The following is a 27,320-nucleotide window of genomic DNA, read 5'->3' as shown; positions in this document are numbered from 1 at the left end:
CTTCAGTGCTCTGGGCCACCTTCTTCAATGTCCAGGAACCAGGTCAGGCAAAGCAGCTGGTGCTGGACAACTTCTCCAGGAGGACTGTCCCCATATCAGAATGTGACCCCCATCACTGGCTGCCCCTCCTGACCCTCCTCAGTCTTTAGGGGTCTCCCCGCTCCTAAATGTGCTCCTGAACACTCTCTTTCCTCCAAGTGACCTCAGCCCATCTCCAGCTTTTGTTCAGATGGCCTTTGGGTGTTCCAAGCGTCTGTTTCCAGTATCTTGTCCTTTTTGGGATGGGGCCTGAATCCTGTGTCCTAGGGTTCCTGCTCCAGCCTCACTGAATCCCTCACTGGCATCTGGGGCTGAAGGCAGGCCCTTTCCCCTTGGGTAGCCCCAAGCCCACATCTCATCTCCATCTGGTGCCGGTGCTAAGTCCCTAACCGCACAGGGAGGCAGGGCTAAGAGAGGAGGGGGCCCAGCCTAGGTGATTCACCCCTGGGCCCTGACCTTCCATCTGTCTGTTCCAGCCTGACCTTGGTCTGAGACTTCTATGGGCCAGGCCTCTATGTCTGCTCCTGGCATTAGGCCAAAAAAGGCTAACAAGTGGATGTGGGGGTAAGGAAGGAGTGGGCAGCAGACGCTGACCACCTTGCCTTGTCCCATGTGCACAAAACTCCCAGCAACAGCCAGGCCTCCCCGACACCTCATCTCCACCACTTTTACAGGAGGCAGAGCAGTGGGTTTGCTCAGCAGAAACCCAGGCTGAGAAGCACTTTTACAATTTCCTTCTCAGCTCTCCGACCATGGGGCCATTTTAGGGTAGATTTATTTGTTTTAAAACACATCTCAAAAGCTTTCCAAAATGATTCAAGAATAACTTTTTAAATTTTGCAGAACTTGAAGGAGATTTCTTTAGATCGTCCCTTCACTGGAAACTTTCTCAGTTGGCCCCTCCCCACCCACCCAACAGGCACAGCTGAAGAGACTTCTGCGTCCAGTATGGGAAGGAGACAGCCTTTTTTGATGGTTGCCACCCTGGAATGGATGGGACAGCGACATTTTCCAGCTTCCAAGATGGCTGGCTTGGGCTTTGGGGGTGGACGTTGATCTTTACCTCTATTTTGTTTTCGATGTAATCCCAGATGCCAAGCACCACAATCCTTAGAACAGTCTGAGGAGAGGAAGTGAGAGAAGAGGTTATGGTTATTGCTCTCCAGCCCCTGCCCTCTCCCTCACCAAGAGAATATTCCAGAGCTCAGAATCCAGGGCTCTGCTTCCATGTTCAATAATGGGAAAATGACTTCACCACGCCCTGAGTGTTTCTCAGCCCACGTGCCCTCTCCACTCCCATTTTGAGTGCCCTAGCTCGTGTCTGAGTCATCATCTGTGCCAGCCCCTCACTTAACACCCTTCAGTGCTCCCAGTACATACAGAATATATTCCAAATCCCTTGGAATGATACTCAAGACCCTGCTTTCCTCTTCAGTCATCTCCTGTACTCCTGTCACGCCACAAACCACTTGCAAATCTACAAACATCCAAGCTTTCTCCTATTGCCTTGTCTTTGCGTGTGGCAGACTGCCTGTTGACTCCTCTCCCCCCAGTCTCTCTTGTCTACTTCTTGTATGATACTTGGAGCTTCAGCATGACCACTCTGCTAAAGACCACATTTCCCAGCCTTCCTTGCATCCAGGAGTGGCCATGTGATAAAGTTCTGGTCAATGGTTTGTGAGCAGAAACTGTGTATGCAACTTCCTGGTTACACCCTTCAGGGGATTAGGCTCTTCTTCTTTCCCTCTTCCCAAAGAGTAGAATGTGGGTGCGTAGGTATAGTGATGAGGAATCTGAAACTGGGGAGGGCTGGGCAACAAGATGGACACCAGGCCCAAGCTACCACCCCAGTCTTAACTGCTTACCCCACCTATCCTTCCATGAGAGAGAAATGAACCCTGCCTTGTTTAAGCCCCTGTTTTTGGTTTTCTTGTGACAGCAGCTTGGCCTGTGTGCTAACCAGCAGGGCCCTTGCCCTTTTCTCTACCTGGCAAAGGCCTTCCTGTCCTGCCAGCCTCAGCTCACATGTCACCTCCATGAAGCTCTTCCACGCTCCCCAGGTTCAGTGCTTCTTCCTTTGGTGTTCCTCTAGTCCTTGGAACATCACCTTCCCACAGCACTTCATTGTACCTTGTGGTGATGACCTGCCTGATGCCCCAATTAAGGCTCAAGAGACACTGTCTAATTTCTCTCCTTTACCCCTAATCCCTGGCATAGAGTAGACACTAGTGATTACACACTGTGAACGCATGAATGACTAAAACCCTCTGTATGAACCCCTTAAAACCCTCAGTAATCACTCCAATGCTGCTCCCTTCAGGAATGGTTTCCTCACCAAGTGTACAGTCATGCGTCACTTAATTCTGGGGATACCTTCTGAGAAATGACTGATTAGGTGATTTCGTTGTTATGTGAACATCATAGAATGTACTTACACAAACCTAGATGGTATAGCCTACTAGAAACCTAGGCTATACAGTACTAGTCTCATGAGACCACTGTCATATATGCGGTCCACCACTGACCAAAGCGTCCTAATGGGTGCATGACTGTACATCTTTCTCCAAAGAGGATACCTAAAAGCTGGTCTCGTATTATCCTGGCACATTTGTCTGTAGGTCCTTCCTTGAACCAAGATGACTAATTCACAGTAATTCACACCAGATGGTGTCCCTTCTCCCACATGCCTGTAGTTCAGGCTAGCCATCTGAACTTAGTGAAACTGCAGAAAGTCCATGGATCTCCACTCACACTTGTTATGTTACAAGAAGACTTGGCTGATAAAATTCACCTCTTCCTTTTATAAAAGAGTACCCTGATTTCCTTGAGAGGCTGAGAAGGTGGAATGCTGACGGCAGCCACTTACGTCACCATCTCTGAGAACAGAGACAGACATGCTCTGGGCTGGGAGACTGATGCTTAACTGCAAGATAGCACTGAAGAGGTGGAGAGACATCTGGGTTGGGGTCCAAGATATCTTAAGGTCACAGCTCAGTAATGGGCTGGGTGTGTGGCCTTGAGCAAGTCAGATCTCCTCTCTAGGCCTCAGTTTCCTCTTCTGCTTGAGAGATGGGTTAGATGATATGAATCTTCCAATTCTCTATGAGACTAACAGCTGCCATCTAGTACATAAAAGACTGGGCCAGTCCTCCTCACTTGTGATTCTCGCTGTACAGAGAGGGAAGCTAAAGCTCAGAGAGGTTAAGGAAGCTGCCCAAGGTCGCTCAGACATTAGGTGGTGAAGATGACATGTGGACCCAGAGGTTTTTGACTCTGCATAAGAGTACTCAAGCTGTGTAAGAACACACATAGTGTCCTGGTTTCTTTTGTTGCTGTTCACTCCCTCTAATTGTGCTGAACTTGAAACTTGGTGTTTGTCTCCTCTGAAATGTTACACTAGCGACCTCCACCCCAAAATCCCAGTTCTGGGGCTCCCAGAGCAGAAATCCCAGGCTAGGACAGAGGGGAACAGGACCTGGTCCAAATAAGATCTCTCCTGCTGCTGCTTCTCCTCCTCCTTCTATTAAAAGTGTGGTAAAATACACATAACATGAAATTTACCATTTTAACCATTTTAAAAAGTGTACTGTGGCATTAAGTATGTTCATATTGTCATGCAACCATCACCATCATCCGTCTCCAGAACTTTTTCATCATCCTAAACTGAGGCTCTACACCCATTAAACACTAACGCTCCATTCCCCCTCCTGCCAGCCCCTGGAAACCACGCTTCTGCTTTCTGTCTCTAGGAGTTTGACTACTCTAGGAACCTCATATAAAAGGAATCATCCTGCTTCTTTATAAACAAGGCGGCGCTTAGCTGACAAGGAGTACAGGGTGGGGGGATGAGGAAGGAAGCTGGCCAGGCAGGAGACTCAGCTAGAAACCCCTGAGAGGGGAGGGACAGGCAACAGACAGCACACACAGAGCCTCTGTGGTCTACGAAGGGATGGAGGTTTAACGGGTTTATGGGCCAAAGCTGTGCCATGGAAGCAAGTGGAGCAGCAGGAGCACTGGCCACCTGCCTCTCCTCTTTGCTGGCCATCCACATGGGACCCATCCTCCGAGGCTTGTCTCACACCCCCCTCCTCTGGGGAGCCTTTACCTCCCATCCCAGCTCAGCCCAGCCCATGGAAACAGAAGAGCCAAAAGCAGCTATGGAGAGGGCTCGGGAAACACCTCCTGGTCCAGCCGCCTGCTGTAGATGGGAAATGGTGGCCTGGAAATGTCAGGGTGAGAACTCAGCTCTGAAACACCCCACCTGGTGACTTTTCCTCTGCAGCGTCCTTTGCTGAGATCCCCTGTCTATGGAGGCAGGGACCTGGCCACACTGCCCTGCCACCTCATGGTACCCAGCACAGGTCTTACACCTCTGAAAACACAGGCTGACCAAGCCACTGAGGGCTTGTGTTTCTCAACATGCAGGCAAGAACCCCTTGCTTCAGCAACATCTAGGGGTTTTGTTTAAAATGCAAATTCCTGGGCTCTCATGGAGATGCAGGACATCAGAATCTCTGGCTGCAGGGCCCAGGAATATGCCTTTTTAACAAACTCCCCTGGGGTACCCAACAGAACAGTAGGGATGTGTAAGATGACAACGCCCTGGGGGAAAATAGGGAGGTCACAAGCCCACATACGGCAAGGAGAAAGAGCATTAGATCAGGAGTCAAAAGTCAGATCCCCTTTCTGGCTCTGACTATCCCTTACTAACCATGTGACATTGGCTGAATCCCTCAGCCGACCTGGAAGAAAATGGAACTAGTGCCCCTCACGCTGCCCACCCCATCGGGCTGCTACAAAGCTCCCCTGGGAAAGAGCTTTGATAATAGAAGTGCAGGAGGGCAACAACGACGGGTATTTTATCACCCACCCCACCCCCAGGGCCCTTGGCGTTGCAATCCTGCCCCCAAGAGTTCAAAGCACTTTGAGGGAGGATCTGAGGGAACTGGACTCCGTAGTTCTAGCTACCTCTTTCCTACCTGGGATATGAGTTTTCAGCCTCCTTCATTCCAACCTTGCCTTCTGGAGAAGAGGATGCTCTGATATGAGAGAGAGGCCAGAGTTGTGGCAAAACATTGAGGATGGCACCATTTATTGAATATTTACTATAAGCCTAGCTCTTATGCCATTTTACAGATGCAGAAACTGAGGCTCAGAGAGAGGCAGGTTAATCTTCTGGTCCCCAGGTCCCTCTTCTTTCCCACCCCAGGTGCTCTCATCTTTTCCCTCAGCCAGCCCTGCTCTCAGGAAGGACTCCCTTCATCTCTCCAGGGAAGGGGTAAAGGCTTCAGGCAAGAGGGGAGGGTGGGAAATCCTGACCGTTGCATCTGCTCCAGGCCCTGCCTCAGTCAGGTGGCAGCAAGGGCCTTCTGCCCATCCCACTGCCTGAGCCCCTCCTCTTAGGGTCATCAGCCTCTTTCCCTGGGATGCAGCCTGATGAGGCTCGTAGGGTTTGGCAACCTTGAGGGATGCAGGCAGAAGCAGCTGCTAGTCTAGAAGATGCCTTTGTGCAAATTTTTAAAAGGCACCCCCTCTTCAGGCAGAAAGTGGCCCCCGTGCTGACCACTTGGTGAGTAGAGTTGGAGCTGGCACCCTTGCTCCCTGCCCAAAGCTGGGCCCACCAGCTCGGGAGAAGGGAGCAGCACACCTCTAGCCCTGAGCCCATGCCCCCAAAATGCTGCAGCCCATTGGCATGGGGAGTGGGGTGGTGCAAGGCTCATGGGAGCAGGCTGGCCTAAAGAAAATCCACAGTGGGTACCAGGGGCTGGGGGCTGATCCCTGGCACTTCCTTAAGAAGCAGATTTGCTCTTCTGCAAGTTTTCACTGCCAACATGGCTGCTAGGCACCCCCGCCTCCCCCCCGCCAAAGCAGCAGGAGGAAGACAGGGAGTCCAGGATATAGCTACAAGGAAAAAGTAAGAAACGTGAGAACCTTTTGCAGGGGCTGAAAGCAGTCTTGAACTGGTGTGTAAAAGAAAGGTTGGCAGGGCGACAAGAGCTGGTTGAAGGGTGACTGCAAGGCACCCCCTAAGGTTAGGCATTGATAAAACAGGAGCAAAGTGACCAGCCTCCCCATCACTCCTCCAGGCTCACACCCTCCAAATCTGTGGGGATGGAGCACTGTGACTCAGGGGGACTGCTTCCTCCCTGGCAGCCTCTTCCCTAGGGATCTAATGGTGAATCCCCCGGCCAGACACAGTAGCCAATACCTCCAGGGACCTGGGCTCACAGACAGATTGGCTGCACTGTCTCTCCCTGGTACCGGGTTCATTTTGGCAGGAGGTTCCCAGCTACCTTAAAAGAATGGGTTCAAGGCCTGCAGGGTGGAGCATGCTCACTGTGCACACAGTCCCATGCTAGGCCTTGAGGAGGAGCCTGAAATACACAAGATGCACAGGGCTTTCTTCCAGAACCGCCTCTCAGCATATGAACATTCTCAACTTCTTCCATTCTAAAAAATCCCTCACTGACCCTATATCTCCCTTAAGCCACTACCTTCTCTCTCTCTTCTCCCAGGCAAAGGTTTTGAAGAGAAGTCTCCACTTAACCCACTACAATCTGACATGGGCCCCACCACTCCAGTCAAACTGCTCACACCTTGGTTACCCATGACCCCCTCCTTGCCAAATCTGATGGATAACATCCTGTGATTTATCTAACTTAGGTCAGCAGGATGTGGTGTACTGACCACTTCCTTGCTCTTAAATGGCTCCTTTAAGGCGACAGCATGGGGTGGAGGGTGGCAGGACCGAACCTTCTAAAATCCAGTCTGATCCATTGATGCTGCTCTAGGACCTTACTCATTTCTTCCTCTTGCAATGTTTCCAAAGCGTTTTCATAATCCCATCAGGCCTGTCCTGGGAGGTGGTGGGGCAGCCATTGTTCACATTACAGATGGGACAAGTGAGGTCAGAAGTGACATGATGTGCAAGGGCTTTCACAGCTAGCAGTGAGGCAGGTCTGAAACCCTGATTTCCCTCCAGCTTTCTGAAATCTGGAGAGGGGAACAGAGAGTAAAATCTCTCCCCTAAGCGCGAGCAGTGGCTCTACCTTAGGTGGAGTCAAGAAGGCAGCCCCTAGGACAGGTCCAATTCCCTCACTTTAAAGGTCGGGAAGCTGAGGCACAGAGATGGGCAGTGACTTGCTCAAAGCCACAGAGCAACTCAGTGGCCAAACTGGCTCCCTTTTGTCAAGTTCTCATCAGACACTGAGGGGATGCAAATGCATCCTCATCTCTTGGAGCATAAAGCACGGCACCCATCCTCTTGCCTTTCGTCTGATGACTGAGCTTCACCAGGGGCCCCGTGGGAGGAGGCAGCAAGCAGGAGAAGGACCTCCTCATGGATCCAGAATCTGGGGTGGCTGCTGATGTGGAAAGATAAGGTTCTGGCCTAGTTTGGTTTGACTATGGCCTTCATTTGGCACATGGCCCAGGTAACCCAGCAGGCCAGGTTCCGTTGGGACCCAGTGCAGCCTATGGCAACTCTGAGAGGCTGTGCTGGGGAGAAGGAGGTGACCCTCATAGCTGATGTTAAGAGAAGCCTTGATCAACTCAGGAGTGGATAAACAAAAATGTGGTCTATCCATACACTGGAATGTTATCCAGAAATAAAAGGAAGGAAGCACTGATCCATGCTACAACGTGGATGAACTTGAAAACACCCTGGTGGATGAAAGAGCCAGACACAAAAGGTCATGAATCCTATGATTCCATTTATATGAAATATCCAGAATAGTTAAGTTCACAGAAACAGAAAGCAGATTAGTGGTTGGCAGGGGCTGGCGTAGAAGAGGAATGGGGAGTGACTGCTTAATGGGAACAGGGACTCTTCTGGGGGTGATGAAACTACTTTGGAACTAGAAAGAGGTGATGGTTACACAACTTTATGTATGTACTAAATGCCTTGAATGGTATACTTTAAAAGGGTTATGTTATGTAAATTTCACCTCAATAAAATAATAATAAAAAAAATAACAATAGGAGGAAAAGGAGGAAGCAGCAGTAGCTGCTGCCACTGCCTTGACACTCTTATCTAGAAGGCCAGCCATGGGTCAGCTTTCTCCTCTTCTAGGAAAAGAGCTGGGCCTCTCTGCATCCCCCTGACTCCACCCCAATTAGGGGACGGGGCCAACACTCCATGGCCTGCACTAGGGCCCTGCTACATGGTGGCCCAGCCTGGCCAGGCCCCAAGTCCTTGCGCAGTCTCAGGAAAAGAAGCAGCTGGGCTCCCTGGTTCCAAGTGGCTAGCTGGGCCTGGTCTCAGCCAAGGGTGGGGCTGTGCTTTGGAAACACCATTTGCACAGTTCTCCATCTGGATTCCCAAGGCTCTGCCCGTTCTTGGTACTGCAGGGCCATGTGGAAGCATGGTGACCCTGCCTGACCTACAACCACAGGGCCCAGGAAGCCTCGCAGGCACCTGCTTTCACCTCAGGCACCTGCAGGGACCCCACACAGCCTGCCTGACTGAGGGGTGCCCACTCTTACCACTTTGAGAAGCATGTGTCTCACTGCTGAAATAGCTCAGCAGTTTGAACAGATGTCCTTGAAATGAACCCAAACCAGCCTCACACTTCCTTCTTTGGGCCCAGCTCTGTCCTCCGGGCCCCACACAGAACAGAACAACAGTTCTTAGAGCTCTGAGATGGACAAAGGATGGCATGGAGCAACCGCACGTCCACCAGAGGACTGCGTCTGGTCCTGCCTGTCATTCCTACAGGCCCTGGGCATGTTTCCGCTCCTCTCCAGGCCTCAGTTTCCCAGCTCATAAAATATCCCACCCACATTCGAGGGCTGTCCTAAAGTTCAGTTGGGACAAAGGTAGAATGTTGCTGAGGACAAGTCAAAAGGCTCCACCACATCAGGAGTCCTTTGGGTCGAACCTTCTTGGAATTTGCCTGTGAAATAACACCCACTTGTTAAGTCCAAGCAGGCGTGTAGTGGCCCCACCCTCTGATATTTCCCAGAGAAAGGAGGGGCCAGCCCTCAAGGAGTGATGTTTGTTTCTTCCTAGCTGAGGAGGGCACACCAGTTGTGCTGGGTCTGTGGTCAGAGACATTGCAGAGTTGGACTCTTTCTTTCTCAGTTCCTGGCCTGGGCCCTGGTCCTTCCCCCAGATCCTTGGTCTCCTCCCAGCCTTCTGGCACCAGGGTAATGCAGTGGCGAGAGACCAGATGAGGAGCCAGAGCCCTGGGCCAAGTTTTGGCCAGAACTGGCCCTGTAAGCCCAGGCTGCTCTCCTCTTCTGTGTAGTTTTAAAAGGACACTACCGGCATTTTCAGGGGGGCAAATACACAGCCTTGATCCACCACTGAGGGACATTTATCTCCCCTGGCCCTTCCCACTTGAGGTGGCTCAGCTGCTATGAGGAGCACAAATGCTCTCACACATTTCCAGACCCTCTGGAGGAGTTGGTGAAGGGGGATCTCTGTGAGACGGTCTCTCTGAGACCGTTCTAGCCCTGAGGTCCTGACTCTCAGTTCTCTTGGGCACTCCATGAGACACAGAAACCCAGGCTCACTGGCTGGGCTGCCTCGTCGTGAGATCACTGTGTACCAGCCCCTCTGTTCACACTGGGCAGGGTGCACTGGGGGAGACAGGTCCCTCCTGTTACTCCCCCTATTACACCTCTGTTACGCCCCCTGCTACCCCTCTGTTACTCTTCCGTTACCCTCTCGGTTACTCCTATTATTCTCCTGTTACTCCTATGTTACTCTTCTGTTATCCCTCGGTTATTCCCCCATTACAAGTCCACGCCACCCTTATCGTCTTCCACAAGGTAAGGTCAGGGGTGCAGTCATTCTCCCCCAGGCCCCCTGCTCCCCCAACTGAGCCGGTGGGAAGCCCCAGCCCCTTCCCTGGCTGGGGGTGTGTGTGAGAGCAGGTGGGGGTCTCAGGCTGAGATTCCTCTGCACAGGGGCTTGTCTGTTTCAGGTGGCTTGTCTCTGGCAGTGACAGGAAGGGAATGCCAAATTAACGCTGGGTAATAAATTCTGCAAAGCCAATAAAAGCAAAGCAGAGGGATAGATGGAAGAACCACAGCAACTGATTAAACATTTTTGTTGGCAGTCCCAGACACATGGCACATTTTCCAAGGTTTGCATCAAGGAGACATCTGGCCACAGCCCAGGCGTTCGTGGAAGGGAATCACGGTGAGAAGTGATGAGGGGTCTGGGGAGGGCAGGACCCTCCAAGGGGCAGTAGGCTGAGGAACAGGCACTGTTTTGGGGGCTGAGGCACCTCCAGGGCAATGGTCCTTTGGTTGGGACACTTCCCGGGAGAGGCATGTTGGGATCTACCCACAGTCTGAGCTTCAGGCCCAGGCTTGCAGGCCAACTCTGTGGTCTGCAGGAGCCAAGGCCTGGGAAGAGAATGTTCTGTGCTTGGAATGCCTGCTGCCCAGCCCCACCACACCCCACACCCCTACTCAGGATTCTGGAATCAAGGCCTGAGGCCCAGCCCTCGCCTGTTGAGAAAGCGAGCTAGATCAATTGACTGAGTATCATTAGATGGGGCCAGAGCTGGCCCACAGGAGGACCCTGGGACTCTTGACTCCTTGGGCATCCTGATCACGTCACAAAATATTCTCTACCTCTGTCCCCTTGCCCATGTAGTTTCTCTCCCCAACATCCTTCCTCCCTTCAAGGCCCTGCTGTGCTCTAGGGCCCTGATTCCTCTATGCTTCCAGGGTAGCAGCACACGTGTTGACACGAGCTGTGTGTGTATGTGTGTGCATATGTGTGCTCTGTGCCTTATTTGTTTCTGCCTTTCTTCCCATGCTCACTGACCATGCTGAAAGTCCCACTAGGGATCTGCATGGGCTAATGTGGACCTGTGATGGTGAGTGGGAGCACATGGGTGGAGAGGAACAGTGATCAGCTGACTCGGGCCAGATGTCTGCTCTGTTAGGAAGAAGTGGATTTCCACATAAAACTCTCTACTCCTTCTATGATTCGCTACAGCCCGCAAGATAAACTCCAGTCTTCCCAGCTTCCCCAGGAGACCCTGCCTGCAGCAGCCCCAAGTCAATGCCCCTGAAATATAGGCCAGGTTATCACTGTGACAGCCTGGGAACTGCTCAGAAGTGTTACTCACCCCTGTGAAAAGGCAGAGGGATGTGCTGGGATCCTGGTTTCTCTCCCATTTCAGTCCCACAATGGGCTATCAGCTCCCACTAAAATTCAGTGCTTAGGAGCTTCCAGGAGCTTTCTCCCTCTTACTGCACACACAGAGACATGGACCAAGACTTTATCAGCCAACTCCAGCAGGAGTGAGGGGCGTCCATGCTCCCTGATCCCATCCCCTTTGCTCACATTGAGGGGGCATGGCTCTCAGCCTAGTCAGACCCTGTACCTGCCACAGCACCTGGTAAGTCCACTGCCCAGCCTGTGACTCTGTCCTCTCTGCCCTCTGCATGTCTTAGCCCAAAGGGGCAGGCCACTTGTGTGCCCAAGACCATGGCTACAGCATCCTACCCACTCTCCCCACCTCCAGGCCCCCTGGGCATCAGCCCAGCCTTCTGCCTGTTCCTTACTGGCCACACGAACCACTTGGTTTCCCTCAACTATGTCCTGCTCAGTCTCACCTCCACAAATGTCCTCACCCAACCCTCACCTGGACACATGCTCATCCTCTGGGATTCCACTTGGAGGTCACCTGCTGGGGCCAAGCCTTCCTGGTGGAGTTGCCAGCTGCTCCTCCATGCACCATCTCTTAGCACAGAACTCAGTTCCCTGTATTGCGTCTCTCTCCTTGCAGCCTCCGGGGCTGGCAGAGGGCCTCACACTAGTCAGTGTTTAGAGAATTAAGCTTGGTCTCTCCAGAACAAGAGTTGCCTTAAAGAGAAGGTCATAGGGCCCAAGTCTTCACCTACCTCTGAGAAGAACACAGAGAGGATGACCAGACTGATCCAGTGAATTACACCAGCAAACTGGAATGCACTGGAAACTGCAATGAACACAGTGATAGGGGCCAATTTTAGGAGTAAGGAATTAGGTGCATCAGTAGAGGGGCTTCACAGCATGGAGGCAGACCCCTGGGATCCCGGGGCCTGCTCATGTGAACATTTAGATCTGGATGAAATCGGGCCAGAGAACACCAAGGGAAGCTTTAAGTGTCTGCAGTGGAGATGGTGGGAGGTTGGCAGACCAGTGATGTTGCTGTTCTCTCCACTGAGGGGCTGCCTCCGTCTCCCCCACAGGCCACCTCTCTGAATTCCAGCTCAGTCCCATCAGCCTCAGTGGGCTTTGTGCTGTAGCCATCCTCCTGGAAAGGACCCTCTGGGGGCGCTGAGGAAGACATCTGCAGCTTTCAGATCTGGGTAGTAGCTTCAGTCAGGTCTAGATGAGCTTTCAGAAATCTCTACTACAATGCACCCCCAAAGCACCGTGCATGGTTCATGGGACTCAAGGCAAGTGTACTTTGACTTTTTTTTCTGAAAACTCTGAGTGGCAGAGATGGTGGTATTGGTCAAGGTGTTTGGGGAGAAAGCTGGAACAAGAACTGGAAGAGGGAGCCAGGCATGGGGTGGGGGATGTCAGCCTCCCGAAGTAGCACAGCAGGTGGCTGGAGTCTGCTACACTTCCAAGTTGCTCTGCTGGCCTCCAGACTCCGGAGTGTGAGTGGGGAGAGCCCTCAGCCACTGAAAGCTCCTACCCGACCTTCCACCAGTCAATCCTTGGAGTTAAGTTGCCATCTCCAGAAGGCCCTTTCAACATACAGGAGCCACAACCAGCCTCCGAGCCCTAGCAGGGCATAGTTTATCAGGCGCAAGGCCAAAAGCAGGGTGCTGGGGCCCAGGACAAGGGTCAGGTAGGCTGTAATAGGGAGTGAGTGGAAATGGATGCTCCCAGAGGGCAGGCCTGAAAGAGATACTGGTGGGACATCCTGGGGCAGGGTGGCAGGGCCAAAACAGGGTGCAGGCACACCACTGAGAACACCCTTGTGCTGCTTCCCTACTGGACTCCAGCCAGGCCTGCTTAACATCCAGCTCAGCATGCCCTGTGGGCCAAAGGAAAATGCCCAGAGCCATCAGTGGGGTGGGCTGGCTGGAAAGAGAGGAACCCACAGCCTCCCCTAAAGCTCTGAGATCAGTAACCCAGGGGAGTGGGCAGAAACCATGTCCTGGAACATGTCCAGGGGAGAAGTCTGCAGTACCACATTCCAGGTGGGAGACTTTGCGGTCCCCTGACATGGGCCAATATGATGCTTAGAAGGTGAGCCCTGGAGATGCTGTGCACTCTTTCTGTCCTGGGGCCACATGAATACTAGTGGGAACTGAGAGGCTGAGGCCTGTGTGACACCACAAAGACCTCCAGATGATTCTGAAAACATAAAATCTCTCCCCATTATTTCTCAAATGAATTCCTGTGCCTTTTTTTACGGTTTGCTTTAGAAGAGCAATAAATCTCTGATTGTGCATTTTATGGAATTTAAGATGCCTTTTATGAGCTGCTATTGGATCTCCCACCAAAATCAATCTCCTTGATACTTAATTTTAAGCAGAATTCCAGTGTCGGCTGGATTCTTAGTTCTACTCAATGCCTTGTCACAACCTGAGCAGCCAAGGGCCCAGAGTATAATCCATGACAGGGAAAGAAAGACTCCGTTATGGTCAGACCTCATAAAAAGCAGACACATGGATGAGTGGGAGAGAAAGTAGACAACATGGTTTAATTGAAGACAGGTTGAGGATAAAACCAGGGCTGATCACTTTATGCTGGAAGATGCTTTGATTGGAACCAAGGGGCCATCAACTGCACAAAACCCAATGAGGCTTATCAGACAAAACCAAGTCTATGCTCCCTGTCATCCTCTCTAGAGAGTAGGGAAAGTGGATAGAAGGAGCTTTGAGGGACTCTGAGTACAGAGGCCCCAGTAAAGAAATTGGGGGCATTTGAGAAAACAAGTCCAAGACAACTGAATGGGTTTGGGAATAGCTGGATCTATAGTCCTAAATTTTGCCAATGGTAGGAACAGAACTCCCTCAGGGGGCCAACAATTTCATCTCTTTTTTATTTGTACTTGAATGATCCACCTTCTGAATCGGGGAACTATGAGGAACCAGGAGCTCTACCAGACACCACTCACTCATCCAAAGCCAAGAGTCAAGACCCTTGGCACCCCTGCTGGTGCAAGAAACAGAGGTCTTCAAGGATGGGGGCAGGAAGCAGGCCCTCCACTCTGACAGCCACATTGCCATGGGACATCCAGAAGGAAAGAAGAGGTAGCAGATGAGCCATTGGCTGCCATGTGCATCAGGTTCCCAGACACAAGAAACAAGGATGAACACCAAGAGGATCTAAAGTGGGGGAGAATTGGCCATGCCATTAAATGGCCTGGTGGCTTGAAGTCCCAGCTCCAATACCTCTTACCTAGGAACAGTGTAACTGCTCCACAACTTAATTCCGTGGTCTATAAAATGGGATGGTATCATCCTTGCCCATTTCACAGGGTTGCTGCTAAGCCCAAATGTATGGAAAAGTGCTTTCAAAACTTTCACATTATATATAAATAACACTGCCAACTTACAGCTGGATGAAAATACAAGGAATCACATTGTCATTGCAGTTGCTGCCATTATTAGTTACTACAAGATGATATGCCTCCACACATGGGAACTCTCCAATCTGGAAAATTCCAAATGGGAACAATAAAAAAAAGTGCATACAGGGGTCCCCAACGGTTTTGATCTCATCAGTTTCCAATCATGGAATGCTGGAGAGGGGGACTGAAGAGGCCACATTGGGTAGAGAGGGGCAAACTGATGATGGGGGTGACAGGGAGAAAAAGCTGCCAGATTTCCTCCCCAGCGGTAATCCCCATGAGCCAAGGGGTCAGGGGTGTAGCAGTGGTGTTGGGTTGGGAGCAGGTCACACTGCTGGTTGGGGACCCCTGATGGATGCACACTGAATATTGACATCATAGGTATTTGTATATGTATCTCTCTTGCTACTCACACTGGAGAAGCTTTATATCTATTAGAAGTTCCAGAGTCAGGAGAATCACCACCAATATTACACAGGCTACCAGGAAACTGTTGAGACTTGCACTGAGCAAAAATACCTGCCACACGGCTGCTCTCTTCCCACAGCACGGCTTCAGCCAAGTAGACCTGCGGGGACAAAAGTTGGGGAGGAGGCACTGAGAGGGGTGAGACCCCAGCCATAGCCCTGCTCTCAAACCCACCTGCATCACTCCTCCTGGGCTCCACGTTTCCTGAAGAATCACAACCTTATTCAAGAGGCCACTGAGTAGACTTATGAAGAGCAAAAACATCTCATTAAGAGATGGAGCTCAGTTTAAAGGCTGATCTAGGCAACTCGCAGCATCTCTCTGTGCTTCAGTCTCCTCATCTTTAAAATAGGTATGAAACCCACATCTCATAGGCTAGCAAAGACTGCAGGTCACAAAGGTTAGGTGAGAGTCTGGCTATGTGGAAAGTGCTGCATGAAAAAGAGCTGTTATTATTATGCTTTTGCGTGGTCTCAGAACCCAGCACAGGCTCTGGCATCCAGGCATCTGATCCTCAGTTCGCCTCTAATAAATGCTCAAAGAATTTATAAATGCATTTTCAGTTTTTTCAGCTATACAAGGGAAGATCGGAACTAGATCCCTGTTTCTCAAAGTAGGTGGTATGGAATGCTGGTTCCACAGAATGTTAATGGTTGTTACTTGAGAAAAGGTTCCCATGGTTGGGTAAGTTTTGGAAAATTTGGGTCAAACTTATATAGATGCTTTTCTCTGAGGGATATTTCAGTGCCTTTAATATGCTATTATGCATCATCATGCTCCAAAAGAGATTACAATATCAGTTTTTCCAAAACTCGCTGGACCATGGTATCCTTTTATCACATAGCATCTGGTGGGACTACTGTTCCATGGACCATCTTTTGGGAAACCCTTCACTAAATGATCTTGAATGTTCATAGGTAAAGATGAGGCAACTGGGGACAGAATCTTTTCCAAGTGGGTTTGGAAGTAGAGAGGAGGTGCAGAATCTCAGAGCTAGGTGGTTCTCTTAGGACATTTGACCCACTCCTTCAGAAACACAAGATCCCAGGAAAAAGGGGTGCCTCTAAGGGGGCATAGGGATGCTGAAATCAAACATCACTGCCTTGGTAGTTTAGTTACAAGCTGAAACTGCTTACCTGCCTTGATGAGGAAGAATTAGAAGCCCAGAGACAGTACTAGTTGGGGAGTCCTCACTTCTTGCTCAGACTTTGGCCTCCCAGGACCATGTCAAAACCACTCTGGGCCTCAGCCTCCCCATTTATAAAACTCCTTAACCTCTAGGGTTATTGGAAGTTAAATGAGAAAATGTATCTGACTTATAAAGCACCATGTAGCTGAAATGGATTGATGATGATGATGGTGATAAATTATTAGATGGCCCAGTTGGCCGCCACCCCCCATCCTTCCCATCTAGAGGGAGCAATCTGCTGAAACCCACGGCTAGGGGGCCAGTGCCCACCCCCGAAGATCCCAAGGGTGTTGCTGGGAGGGCCAGCTCTGCTTCAAGGTGCTCCCTTCTCCAAGAAGGAATAATGTGAATGTTTCAAGGAGGAGCTTTCTTCCTCATGATCCATCTAGAGAAAGCATGAAGGAAGGTGGGACAAAGCTCATGGCTCTTCAAGAAGACTGGCAGGAAATTTAGCTTATTCAAGTCTTTCTGGATATTTTCTAAAACCTATGGGAATGATAGGCACTGTCCTTGGCTCTGGGGAATGCACAGACTGGGGGTTCAGTCCCAGTCTCGGGAAGCTGGTCCTAGAAAGATGGGTCAGAGATTTCCACAGGTGATGGAGGGAGAGAAGGAGGGCACATTGGATGGGGGATGTGTGATTTAAGTGAGCCCCACAGGGTGCCAGGGTGTGGTGTAGGGACAAATAGACCAGCCAGGTCAGAAGAGAAGGTTCTCATTAAGGAAGAAGCAGAAGACAGGGGGACACAGGTGAGTGGAGTCTCAACTATGAAGGTCACTGATGATACCTTCATCATCCATTGTAGAGGGGTCTCGAAGGCCACTGCAGAAGCACTTCTCTCCCCTTTCTCACAGGCTCAAGTGGGCCAACCCAAAAGCGAGAGGCTACAGGGTAAGCCCCAAACTTGACACCACATGGAGCTCAGTGGGGCTGCCAGATAAAATATGGGACATCCAGTTAAATCTCAGATAAACAGTGAACAATTTCCTAGTATAAGTATATCCCAAACATTGCATAGGACATACTTATACTAAAAAATTATCCATTGTTTATCTGAAATTCAAACTTAACTTGGGGTCTTATATCCTTATTTGCTAAACTTGACAACCCTAAACTCAGAGCAGATGGGTCTCCAGGAGGCTTGGTGAGGATGGTTGTGATTTGGTCTGAGGAATGCATGAGAACCCTGGGATACAGGCAAGAAGTTAGTGTCAGTGATGAAAGGCCACAAGAGGGCCACCAGTGGGAGGGGCTGGGTGTGTTTGTCCAGGAGGGGCAGGAAAGAAGGGTGAGGGCAGTGAAGATTCCACCTCAAGCTCAGAGGGACAGAGGCCCAGAGAAGCCCAGAGGCTGCTGCCCCCAGGGAACTATCAGCTGAGCATTGCTTTTGTATATGAAAGACCCTTTGAATTTTAACATATATTTGGACATCACTACTGGGCTGACTTATCCTCCTGATCCGTCCAAATGTCTCACCTCCTCCCCCTCTTTCTTTCCCCACAACGTGACATTCCTGCCCCCCTTTCTGCTGGCCCTATTTTAATCTCTCACGCCTCTCACACCCAGCCTTCAGCTGCCTCAGCACTTCCTCTGGAAGTTTCACACTTCCCTTGTGCCCCCTGTTAACTCCTCCCGGCAAGCACCGTCATTGCCAGGTCTCAAAGGAGACTCAGCTCCAATTCTACTTCCTCTCTAAAACCCATCCAATTGTCTGCGGTACCTAAAACTGATGCCATTTCCCTGTCATTGAAATTTGAGCCAAGCACCTTCTGCAGTTATAAACAAAAACGGGCAGCTGGCAGGCCGTTTGCCTGGAATGGTGTCAGGTCAGAGCAGCCAGCAGGAAGACACACCTGCACGGTCAACGGGAGGAGCAGGGGTATGCGTTCACCTCCATGCCTTGCACAGCCCTGGAGCGTGGGGTGCACCCTTCAGAGACTGCTCCTTCTACCCCAAGAGGAAGGTCCCGAAGGGAGAAGGGGATGAAACAAACCATTTGTTTCTTCAAGTGGCAGGCTCTCTATGAACAGGAGACTCCAATCTTGACCTGCTTCCATGGCAGGGAAAAGTCATTTTCTATCGGTGCTTAAAATGACAAAATGTTGATTTTTACTTTCCTGTTTGGTTAGAAAACTTCCTAACCAGACCAGGGTTTGGTTATGGGGAAGCTGTAGGTGCAAAGTACGGTGGCTGAGCCTGGGGATCTGCATCCAGGTGAAGAGCTGCAGGCAGGTGTCCCGAGTCACCTGTGGTCTGAAGTTGGCAATAGCTGGCCTGGCCCTGATACCACAGCACTCCTCGGCCAGGGAGAGGACTGCGCAGATGGCAGGATTCAGAGATCAGGCAGGGGAAGATCCAGAAATGAAGGCCGGATGCCCACCATGGGCCAGGTAGGCACTGTGATCCAAAAGGGCAGCAATCTTGCCCTTGGGCAGTTTACATTCTAGTGGGCTAGAGAGTCGAACAACAAACAGAACAACTTAGTAAATTACCTGGTGTACTACAAGGTGGTAGGTGCTGTGGGGAAAAAAATGGGGGCATGAAGGGTGACACTTTAAATAAGGTGGACAGGGTAGTCATTGCTGAGAAAGTGACATTTGTGAAAGTTGGAGGGAGTGAGGCCTGTGGATATCTCGGGGGATAGCTGAAATGTACACTAAATAGGAACTGTTCATGGTAAAATTCTATTCAGCCCCCAAAGTACCTCCAGCACAATAAACACTAGAAGGACAGGAGCCAGGAGTTGGGCTGGGAGAAGGTGGGGCTTCCCTTTCAGTGCTGGGTGCAGCTTACCAAACCCCACCCAGGGCAGGTGCGACAGGCTTTCCTACTACCGTTGGCACAACCAATGCACTTCCCAAAGAACCCCAAGCCAGCTGAAAAACGGAGCTTGTGCCTACTGCTCCAGTCCCGTTCCACTCCTGTGCCAGCCCCATTGTCCCCCACTACCCGTGACTGCCTTCAGCTACCAGCCCCTCAACCACACAAGTCTGAGAGTGACTTCACGAGGCCCCCTTTCGCACAAGTTCAAGGGGTGCTATTTGCATCACACTCTATGTGAGCCCCAAGACTCCGGGGCAAGACATATGGAGGCAGGCTCAACTGAAGCCGACAGAGAGAAGACCACCAGTCAAAGAAAGGATGGTATCCAGGGACATGGTAGCTGGTGAGGAGTGGCTGCCTTGGGGCAGGGAGGCTGGAATCTGCATCCAGGTGAGTTGTTCTCAACGCTGGCTGCATCCTAGGACCACCAATAGAGCTTTTAAAAATCCCTGTGCCCAGGCCACACACCAGACCATTTAAATTACAACCTCTGGAGTGGGACCCAGGCCTTAGTATTTTTTGATCTCCTTAGGTGATTCCAATGTGAAGCCAAGATTGAGAGCCACTGTCCTAGGTCCTTCACGCCCAATGGGCTCCAGGGACCAGCAGTATCATCATCTCCTGGGAGCTTGTTAGAAATGCAGAATCTTGGGCCTTCCTCATACTCACTGAATGAAAATCTGCATTTCATTGAGATCCCAGGTGATTTGGGTGAGAACCACTAGTTTGGATTTAGCAAGAGGTAACAGGTATCTGAGGAGGCGGGCAGGGCATAGCAAAGGGAGTCTGGGAGTAGGAGAGATGAGACAGTGAAGGCAAGCAGGTGCCGAGCCAGCCCTGGGGCTGGGGCACGGGACCTAGCACTGAGGGAATGGTGAAGCAGGCAGGCCCTCTGGGGGGCACGGACTCAGGGGAAGAAGGCGGCAGTGACACTCACTGAGACTGAGTGTGTGTCTGCAGGCTGTCGAGGGCTTCCTTAGCCACAGATCTGAGGCTGAAGCCGCAATCCAAGCAGGCTCCGGGCTTCCAACTCCTTGAAGAACAGGACCATGGACCACAAGGCTCCAGGACAGAGGCTGGGCTGAAGCAGCAGACTTTCTGGCTGACCCAGTGTTTGGAAATCTCAAGCTGTTAATAAAATTTCCTCTGAAATACAAATGACTCAGACATCCCTAGGAGACTGTGTTTTAGCAGGAAAATAGAATATATGCAGTTTCAAAATATCTCTGAGCGGTTAAATAATGACTCAAGGAACTTAATGGGCCAAAAGGAAATCAGCATTGACTCTTTAATTAGAGAAGATACTTTCCTTCCATCTCTTCAGCATCCAGCCCATCAAAGTCCTGGAACTGGTTCTCAGGGTGCTGTTATCCCTGGAATCACCACCAGAGGACAGGTGTCTTCCAATTTCATATCTTGATGCCGCAACAGCGAGGGGACAGCTCCAGGAGGCCGACTTGGGCTGCCAAAGTCTGTAAATACCAACAACCAGATGGCTTCTCCTGGCAGGTGGGCAGGAGTTCTACCGTGAGGTTCCACCAATCACTCCTGAGGCCTCAGAAATCCTGGGGCAGGCAGGGAGGCCGGGAAACTTTACTGCTTCTGCTTTATATTCTTAGGTGTCTTGATAAAAGTTTGAGAGAATAACTTCTAGAATATTAAAATAAACTTTGCCAAATTTCCGATGGATCCTTCATGTGAGGTAAGGCCACGGAAGTGGCCCAGAAGGAGGCAGCTCCAGGTCACTGCTCCATCAGGCAGTGTTCCCAAGCCTGGCACTGAAACAGCCCCATTCTGAAAGGTGAAGCAGAACCGTGTGGTGCCAGGATTGCCAGGGCTGTGTTTACCCCAGCAGTCCAGTGCACCACCAGGCCAGCGTGGCTGCCAAGCCAGTGTGGCTGGGAGGATGCACAATGGTGAGAGGGGGCAGTGGCTAATGTACTGGGCCTGTGGAGACCTTCAAGTTGTCTGAAGAGATGCTCACAGGCAGTAGAGTCAGACTGTCCCCAGAGGAGGTAGCAGACCACAGAAAAGCCTATTTCCCTGGAGGCAGCCAGACCAGATGGCCCTGTCAGTCCCACATTGAGATTTTCATCCCTCAAGTCCCCAAAGAAAGGAGCTGAGGGAGGGGGTTGAAGTGAGTCAAACCCTGAGATTAGGCCGTCTGAGACCCCTTCTGTCCCCAAGATGCTCCAATTCTTAATGCTGAACACTTGTGGCCTGGATGTCGCAGACTTGGTGGTGGTTTTGACTGTCAACAGAACATTCCGTGGCCCCACTTTACTTTTCTTTACTGTATTTATTCCAGATGATTAAAATATTGTCAGAGAAAGCCATGAGGCTGGCTTAAATCCAACTTCTGACAGTGACCTGGGCTTTATTTTGATTGATTTAGCAAACACTTATAAAACACTTACTATGAACCAGGAACTGTTCTGAACACTTTACAAATCTTAATACATCTAATTGTTTTAAAAGACAATTCCTTCAACTTTTCTCTCTGTTGACAAACAGTGGGGAAAGTCAGATTTTTCCATCTCTCTGGGTTTTTTTGGTTTTTTTCTGAGGAAGATTAGCCCTAAGCTAACTGCCGCCAATCCTCCTGTTTTTGCTGAGGAAGACTGGCCCTGAGCTAACATCTGTGCCCATCTTCCTCTCCTTTATATGTGGGATGCCTACCATAGCATAGCTCGCCAAGCAGTGCCATGTGCGCACCTGAGATCCAAACCGGCGAACCCCGGGCCGCCGAAGCTGAATGTGCACACTTAACCACTGCGCCACCGGGCCGGCCCCTCCATCTGTCTGGGTTTTGGTGGCAATTGGAGTCTCCAAATTGTATTCCCACAATTGACTGAACTCTGAGGGCAATCTTCGAGTCTCAGTTTTCTAATCCCCAAAGTGGGAATAAGTATTATCTAAATTTGCAGAGCTATTCTTCTAAAACATTAAAAATAATATATGTAAAGCCCATACACAGTGCTACCTGGCTACTATACGTGTCTACCCTGATGATGATTTAGGTACATGGGAATTAGAAAGGGGATTAATTATCTAAATATGGGAAGTTCCAACATTCATTCCGTTCCACACTTAGTTATCACATGCCCACTAAATGCCAGGGATGGTATTGGCCTGAGAACATGAGGGTGGACAGGGCCTTCATCCTCATCGAGCCTGCAGCCTTGTATGTGAATTCTGACTATGCAATGGGCTCCTAGACCTAGAGCGCTCTGAAAAGCAAAACAAATAAAGAGAGAAAAAAAGCAGGAGAGGGAAATGAGTTCACATGTGTAGGACTTCTCCAGAGACAAATATCCCCTCGTGAGAAACATAAGCCCAACGTCCACAGGGATGCTGGAGCTTCTTTCTCACTCTCCCAGGGAGAACCAGAACAACAGGAAAAGCACTGTCAAGTATCCCCTTTGTTCCTGTACCCAATTCCAAGAGGCAAGCCACAGTGGTACACACAGAGCCAGAAATATGAGCACATAAATACATTTCACATAAAAGGAACTCTCAGGTTGGAGGTGAGAGGTGACTCTCCCAGCCCTTTGGGAGAACTAGAGCAATTGAAGTTTCCATACAAGCATCTTGAATTCTCCAATCAGAGCTAAAGGCAAGTCCTACCTCCTTGGGGAGGAGAGAGGGGGGAGGGCCGTGTGCAGCTGGGGTCATGGGAGTCTGACAATTGCTTGTCCCAGTATCTCAGATTTCTTGCATCCTTGGAAATGCCAACTCTGGGAAAGACTGCAGGGTATGGTGGCAAGAGCTTGGGGCTGGGAGTTAGGAGCTGTCACCACACTTGGCAAGCCACAAAACCCCCCTCTGGGGACATAATGGCTGACACACACCATGGACTGGCTGCCCCTACTTGGGGGGACCCAGGGTATTGTCCACACATCTCTGAAGGGCTGCCATGGGGTTCAAGCCTGACTTAGGTGAGGGAGAGAGGTGCTATTGGACCAATTTGCCATAGGAACCCCCTCCCACCTCGAGAGTCCTCAATTCTGGGAATTGGACACAAGTCTGACAGTGTCCTTTGTGTCACGCTTTGTGGGCAGGGCTGCCTGGATGAGGTCAGCTTCCTAACCCGGTAGGAACCAGTGGGCCACAGTTTTCAGGCATACCCTCCTTCTCTAGCTCTCTCTGGTTCTGAGCTGTGGATTGGCAAATTCTGGGTTGGCCACGCTCCCGCTTCTTCTGTTTGGCTAAAGTCCAGATCCCAGGTACCTCCACAGATGACTGGGAACCCCAAGCCCTATAAGTTTCAGCTCACTTTCCTTGGGAGACCTGGCCTTGGGTTTAAATTTTCCTCCCATCAGTCGAGTCAGTACTCACACACCCTGCAGAGGTGGTCAGAGGCGCTCTGCCACCACCTAGTGGTCGCCAGTGGCTGTACACCCTGCATCTGTGAGTAGATGGTGACCCGAGTTTTGTTTTGCTGAGAAATAAGATATCTGTGAATTTACTGCCTTCTTAATCAATGCAAGATCTTTGAAGTTCTTGGACTACAAGAAAGAGAAAGAGGCTAACTTGTAATTATCAAGAAAAATCTTTTGATCTGAATTAAACCTTTATTCCTTGGTTAGGGCATCAAGAACCCTCCTAGGGGCTGGCCTGGTGGTGCAGTGGTTAAGTGCGCATGACGGGCTTCAGTGGCCCAGGATTCGCCAGTTCAGATCCCGGGTGCGGACACAGCACCGCTTGGCAAGCCATGCTGTGGTAGGTGTCCCACAGATAAAGTAAAGGATGACGGGCACGGATGTTAGCTCAGGGCCAGTCTTCCTCAGCAAACAGAGGAGGATTGGCAGCAGATGTTAGCTCAGGGCTAATCTTCCTCAAAAAAAAAAAAAAAGAAAAAAGAAAGAAAGAAAGAAAGAAAGAAAAAGAACCCTTCTAGAAGCCTGAGCCTACCAAAAATATAGAGTCGTGGGTCACAAGGTCAGCTTAGGGTCCAGGGACAACGGGTACACCAAAGGAAGAGGTGGTGTTTTATCACAGACAAGTCTCATTGGCATCAAGAAAATGGATTAAGGAAGCTCTTTTAAAATTTTTTCTCCTTGGGGGAAAACTGACTCAAAGACTTCACAAGCCATATGATGCAACTTCTAGACTTTGCACTTGCAAAGTCATGGCAGGGATGAACTTGCTTTTTAAGCCTGAATCCCGAAAGGCTTTTACTTCTTCTAGAAGGACGTTAAAATTGTACTAAGTGAAGTTGGCATGTTCTGAGGCAAATGTTATTTATTTCTTTTAGAATGACTTTGTGGAGGGGGTGTGGCATTGGCAGGGATGCCTAAAGGTAGGCCAGCCACAGACCATAGCCTTAAGTTCTGGGGCATGAGAAGCCTGGTCCTTCCCTGTGTCTCTTCCTCGACCCTATATAGGTCTGGGGGCCAGCCCCAAACTCTCCCCAAAAGGAACCGGGCTTCCCTTTCTCTTCTAATCCTTACCTTAACACAGCCTCACCCATTCACTTACTCACTCCTCACTCAAGTCATTCCTTCATTTAGTCAACACTCCCTCTGTTCCAGGCTCAAAGGATCTGAACCCTGAGGCAAGCCCTGAGGGAGCACCTGGTCCAGTACTATAGACAGACTGGAGAACAGACAAGTAGAGCCCAGTGTCATGAATGCTGTGAGGGAGGTAGGCAAAGTGCTATGGGTGCACAGAGTCAGGGCCCCAGCCACGGTGGGGTGGGAGGACAGAAGACTTTCTGGAGGAGGTGGTCCTTGATCTAGACAGTATGAGGAGAGGGAAGTGTATTTTGGGCTCCAGCGTAGTAGGTTCCTCCATTCCCTGCTCTTTGCCTCCAGCCTTTGTTTGCTGGAATATATAAAATTATTTTAGTCTTTATTTAAACATGTTGCTATACAGGACCTGCCTTCTTTTTCTAGCCTGACATCTCAAAACCCATTCCTATGCCCTCATTATATTTTATTCCTCTGATTGTGAAGCTCCAGAAGAAATGTGCCATTGGCATCATCTCCAATTAAAAATGTTCCTTTCTGTCTATCAGGCCTTCCTCCAAGCTTCTGCTGTCTGGGGATCTGGCCCTGACTTCTCAGTTTAGACCTTTTAGAACCCTAAAATACAAATTACAAAAGGCTAAATATCTTTCATTTCTTAATTTTTACATGTTTGACAAAGACTATCTTACCTACTCTCCATGACCATCTCTGTACCCTTTTTTTTACCAAAAAGATGGGGAGAACTATCTATGAGGCCACAGAGTCTCCTCTGTAAAAGGGGGTGACAACTCTTGCCGTCCACCACCTTCCTCAGCACATACGCTGTTACCATCCTCTCTCCTATGGACTGTGAGCCTCCCTAGGGTGGAGACTCTGGGCTTCTCTGAATTTTCTCTTTTGTGGCCTCTTGTCTAGTCCAGACCCTGCAAACCAACCAGGCCTTCAATGTACTGCGGCTGGTTAAGAGAAGGTAGAACTTCCAGTCTGAGCCATGAGTTAGTCTCCTGGAAACCGTCTCTCTCTTCCAAAGGTGGATGGTTGGTTCACTGAGAAGCAGTTCTATGCTTCACTTTCCCACCATTGAAAGGGGTGATGTCCAATGCCAAAGAATGTCCAGAACCAGGCAGGAGGGGTTCTGGTTACACGAAAGCACAAAGCCAGGATGATGGACACAAGTCAAACTGTTATCAGAGTGGAAGAATCAAGTTGACTAAGTTATTGAAGAAAGAGTCTAAGAAGATAGACATGTTTCTAGATCTTTCCCAAATCGAAAAATGACTAGAAAGGCAGAAGGATAGATCTAATTCTGGACTGAAGGCTATGAATGGAGACTTGGTTCTCTTAGAGGCTGTGGTGCCTTGTGGATGATTCTCCAATATCCATCCTACCTCTGGCCCACTGGGTAACAATGTGATTTGGGAAATGATATAGTTCAAAGGGTGAGCCTGACTGGCTTATGGGTTTTCCCATATCCCTTACAATGTCATCCAATTCTACCCAATGAGACATGAGGAGAGAGCAGCTGAAGGATTCCGGGGAAGTTCTTTGTTGCTCTTAAAAGAGAATGATGGGCAGCTATTTTCTCTTGCCAGATATGAAAGAGGAAGGATATGGCCTGATTATCACAGGCAGCCCTCTCACAAACTAAGGGAAAACTTACAGCGTCAGGACGAAGCCAACACTGTTGACAACAGAGTGGAGAGATGAAAAGAAGGAAACTGTGCCCCGCCTAGGGATTGTTGAGACTCTGGGTCAACCCCAAAGCTGCCCTAGCCCTGGGCTCCATGTTACAGGGGAATGAAAGTCCTTGTTGTTTGAGTTTGAGATGATTTTTCTGTTATATGCAGTCCAAAGCACCTGGCAGACAGAGTCTCCAATCCTTTGTGAGAAGAATGGTATGGTGAAGAGATATTAAGGCAGGGGCTGGCCCCATGGCCAAGTGGTTAAGTTCACGCGCTCCGCTGCAGGCGGCCCAGTGTTTCGTTGGTTCAAATCCTGGGTGCGGACATGGCACTGCTCATCAAACCAAGCTGGGGCAGCGTCCCACACGCCATAACTAGAAGGACCCACAATGAAGAACATACAACTATGTACCGGGGGGGCTTTGGGGAGAAAAAGGAAAAAGAAAAAAAAGAGAGAGAGATTAAGGCAGCAGAAATTTACAGGACTTGGAGATGAAAGAACATGAGGGATGAGGGAGAAGGAATTGAGCTAGTCTGTCAGGATGTAGTGGGACATTATGACCAACTCAGCTGGGGCTCAGACATGCTCAGACACCTCCTCTGTTCCCCTTGCCCCCTTCCCCTGAGTGATGTTCACATATGAAGACATGTGGAGGTTTGTGTTTTATCACTATTGGAGGAGGAGGCACTTGGTTGGTGGGAGGAGGCAGGGAGGGAGAGGATGATGATGTAGGTGGCATGATCGCCAGTGCAACCCTTAGATTGAATTGGAGACCTGGTTGTAGAGAAGTGAAGGCCAAAACAAACAGGACCAGAGCTGTGGCCAGAAGCAGCTCATTTCTGGGCTCATCAATAGCATGGTACAGAGTCTGGGGTTGGGGGGAGGGTTTTCTTCCCCACCTTTTACAGGCACCCTGTGGCCTTGTGGTTTCAGAAGCCCCTGAACTTGGCACTAGCAGTCCACAATGGACAATGTCAGTGGTAGCAGCTTCATGGGCAGTGGACATGGATGAGAGGGAGCCAGAGGAGGGGAGAAGGAAGGACACAAATTCTAGTGATGACTATATCTGAATGACTGCCTTCTTCGGGCTTTGGTGTCTTGGAAAC

General features: G+C 50.2%; 1 protein-coding gene across 10 annotated transcripts in view; it reads right to left on the bottom strand.

The window, feature by feature from the left end:
* The window catches only part of TMEM266 (transmembrane protein 266), a 134,869-nt gene that overhangs the window by 39,412 nt on the left and 68,137 nt on the right, over nt 1-27,320 (bottom strand). For 9 of the 10 annotated variants that reach the window (XM_023652779.2, XM_070232921.1, XM_023652810.2 and 6 more), the window contains 3 exons: nt 14,993-15,147; nt 11,908-11,981; nt 1,103-1,159 (listed from right to left, as the gene is read on the bottom strand). In XM_023652779.2, the coding sequence (XP_023508547.1) occupies nt 1,103-1,159; nt 11,908-11,981; nt 14,993-15,147 (286 nt within the window). The remainder of the gene's footprint in view (nt 1-1,102; nt 1,160-11,907; nt 11,982-14,992; nt 15,148-27,320) is intronic. The other variant, XM_070232926.1, reaches the window with a different exon arrangement.

The sequence above is a fragment of the Equus caballus genome, chromosome 1, assembly GCF_041296265.1.
Source record: "Equus caballus isolate H_3958 breed thoroughbred chromosome 1, TB-T2T, whole genome shotgun sequence".
Taxonomy (NCBI): Eukaryota; Metazoa; Chordata; class Mammalia; order Perissodactyla; family Equidae; genus Equus; species Equus caballus.
The sequence above is the reverse complement of the archived record's forward strand: the minus strand, read 5'-3'. Positions and strand labels throughout refer to the sequence as shown.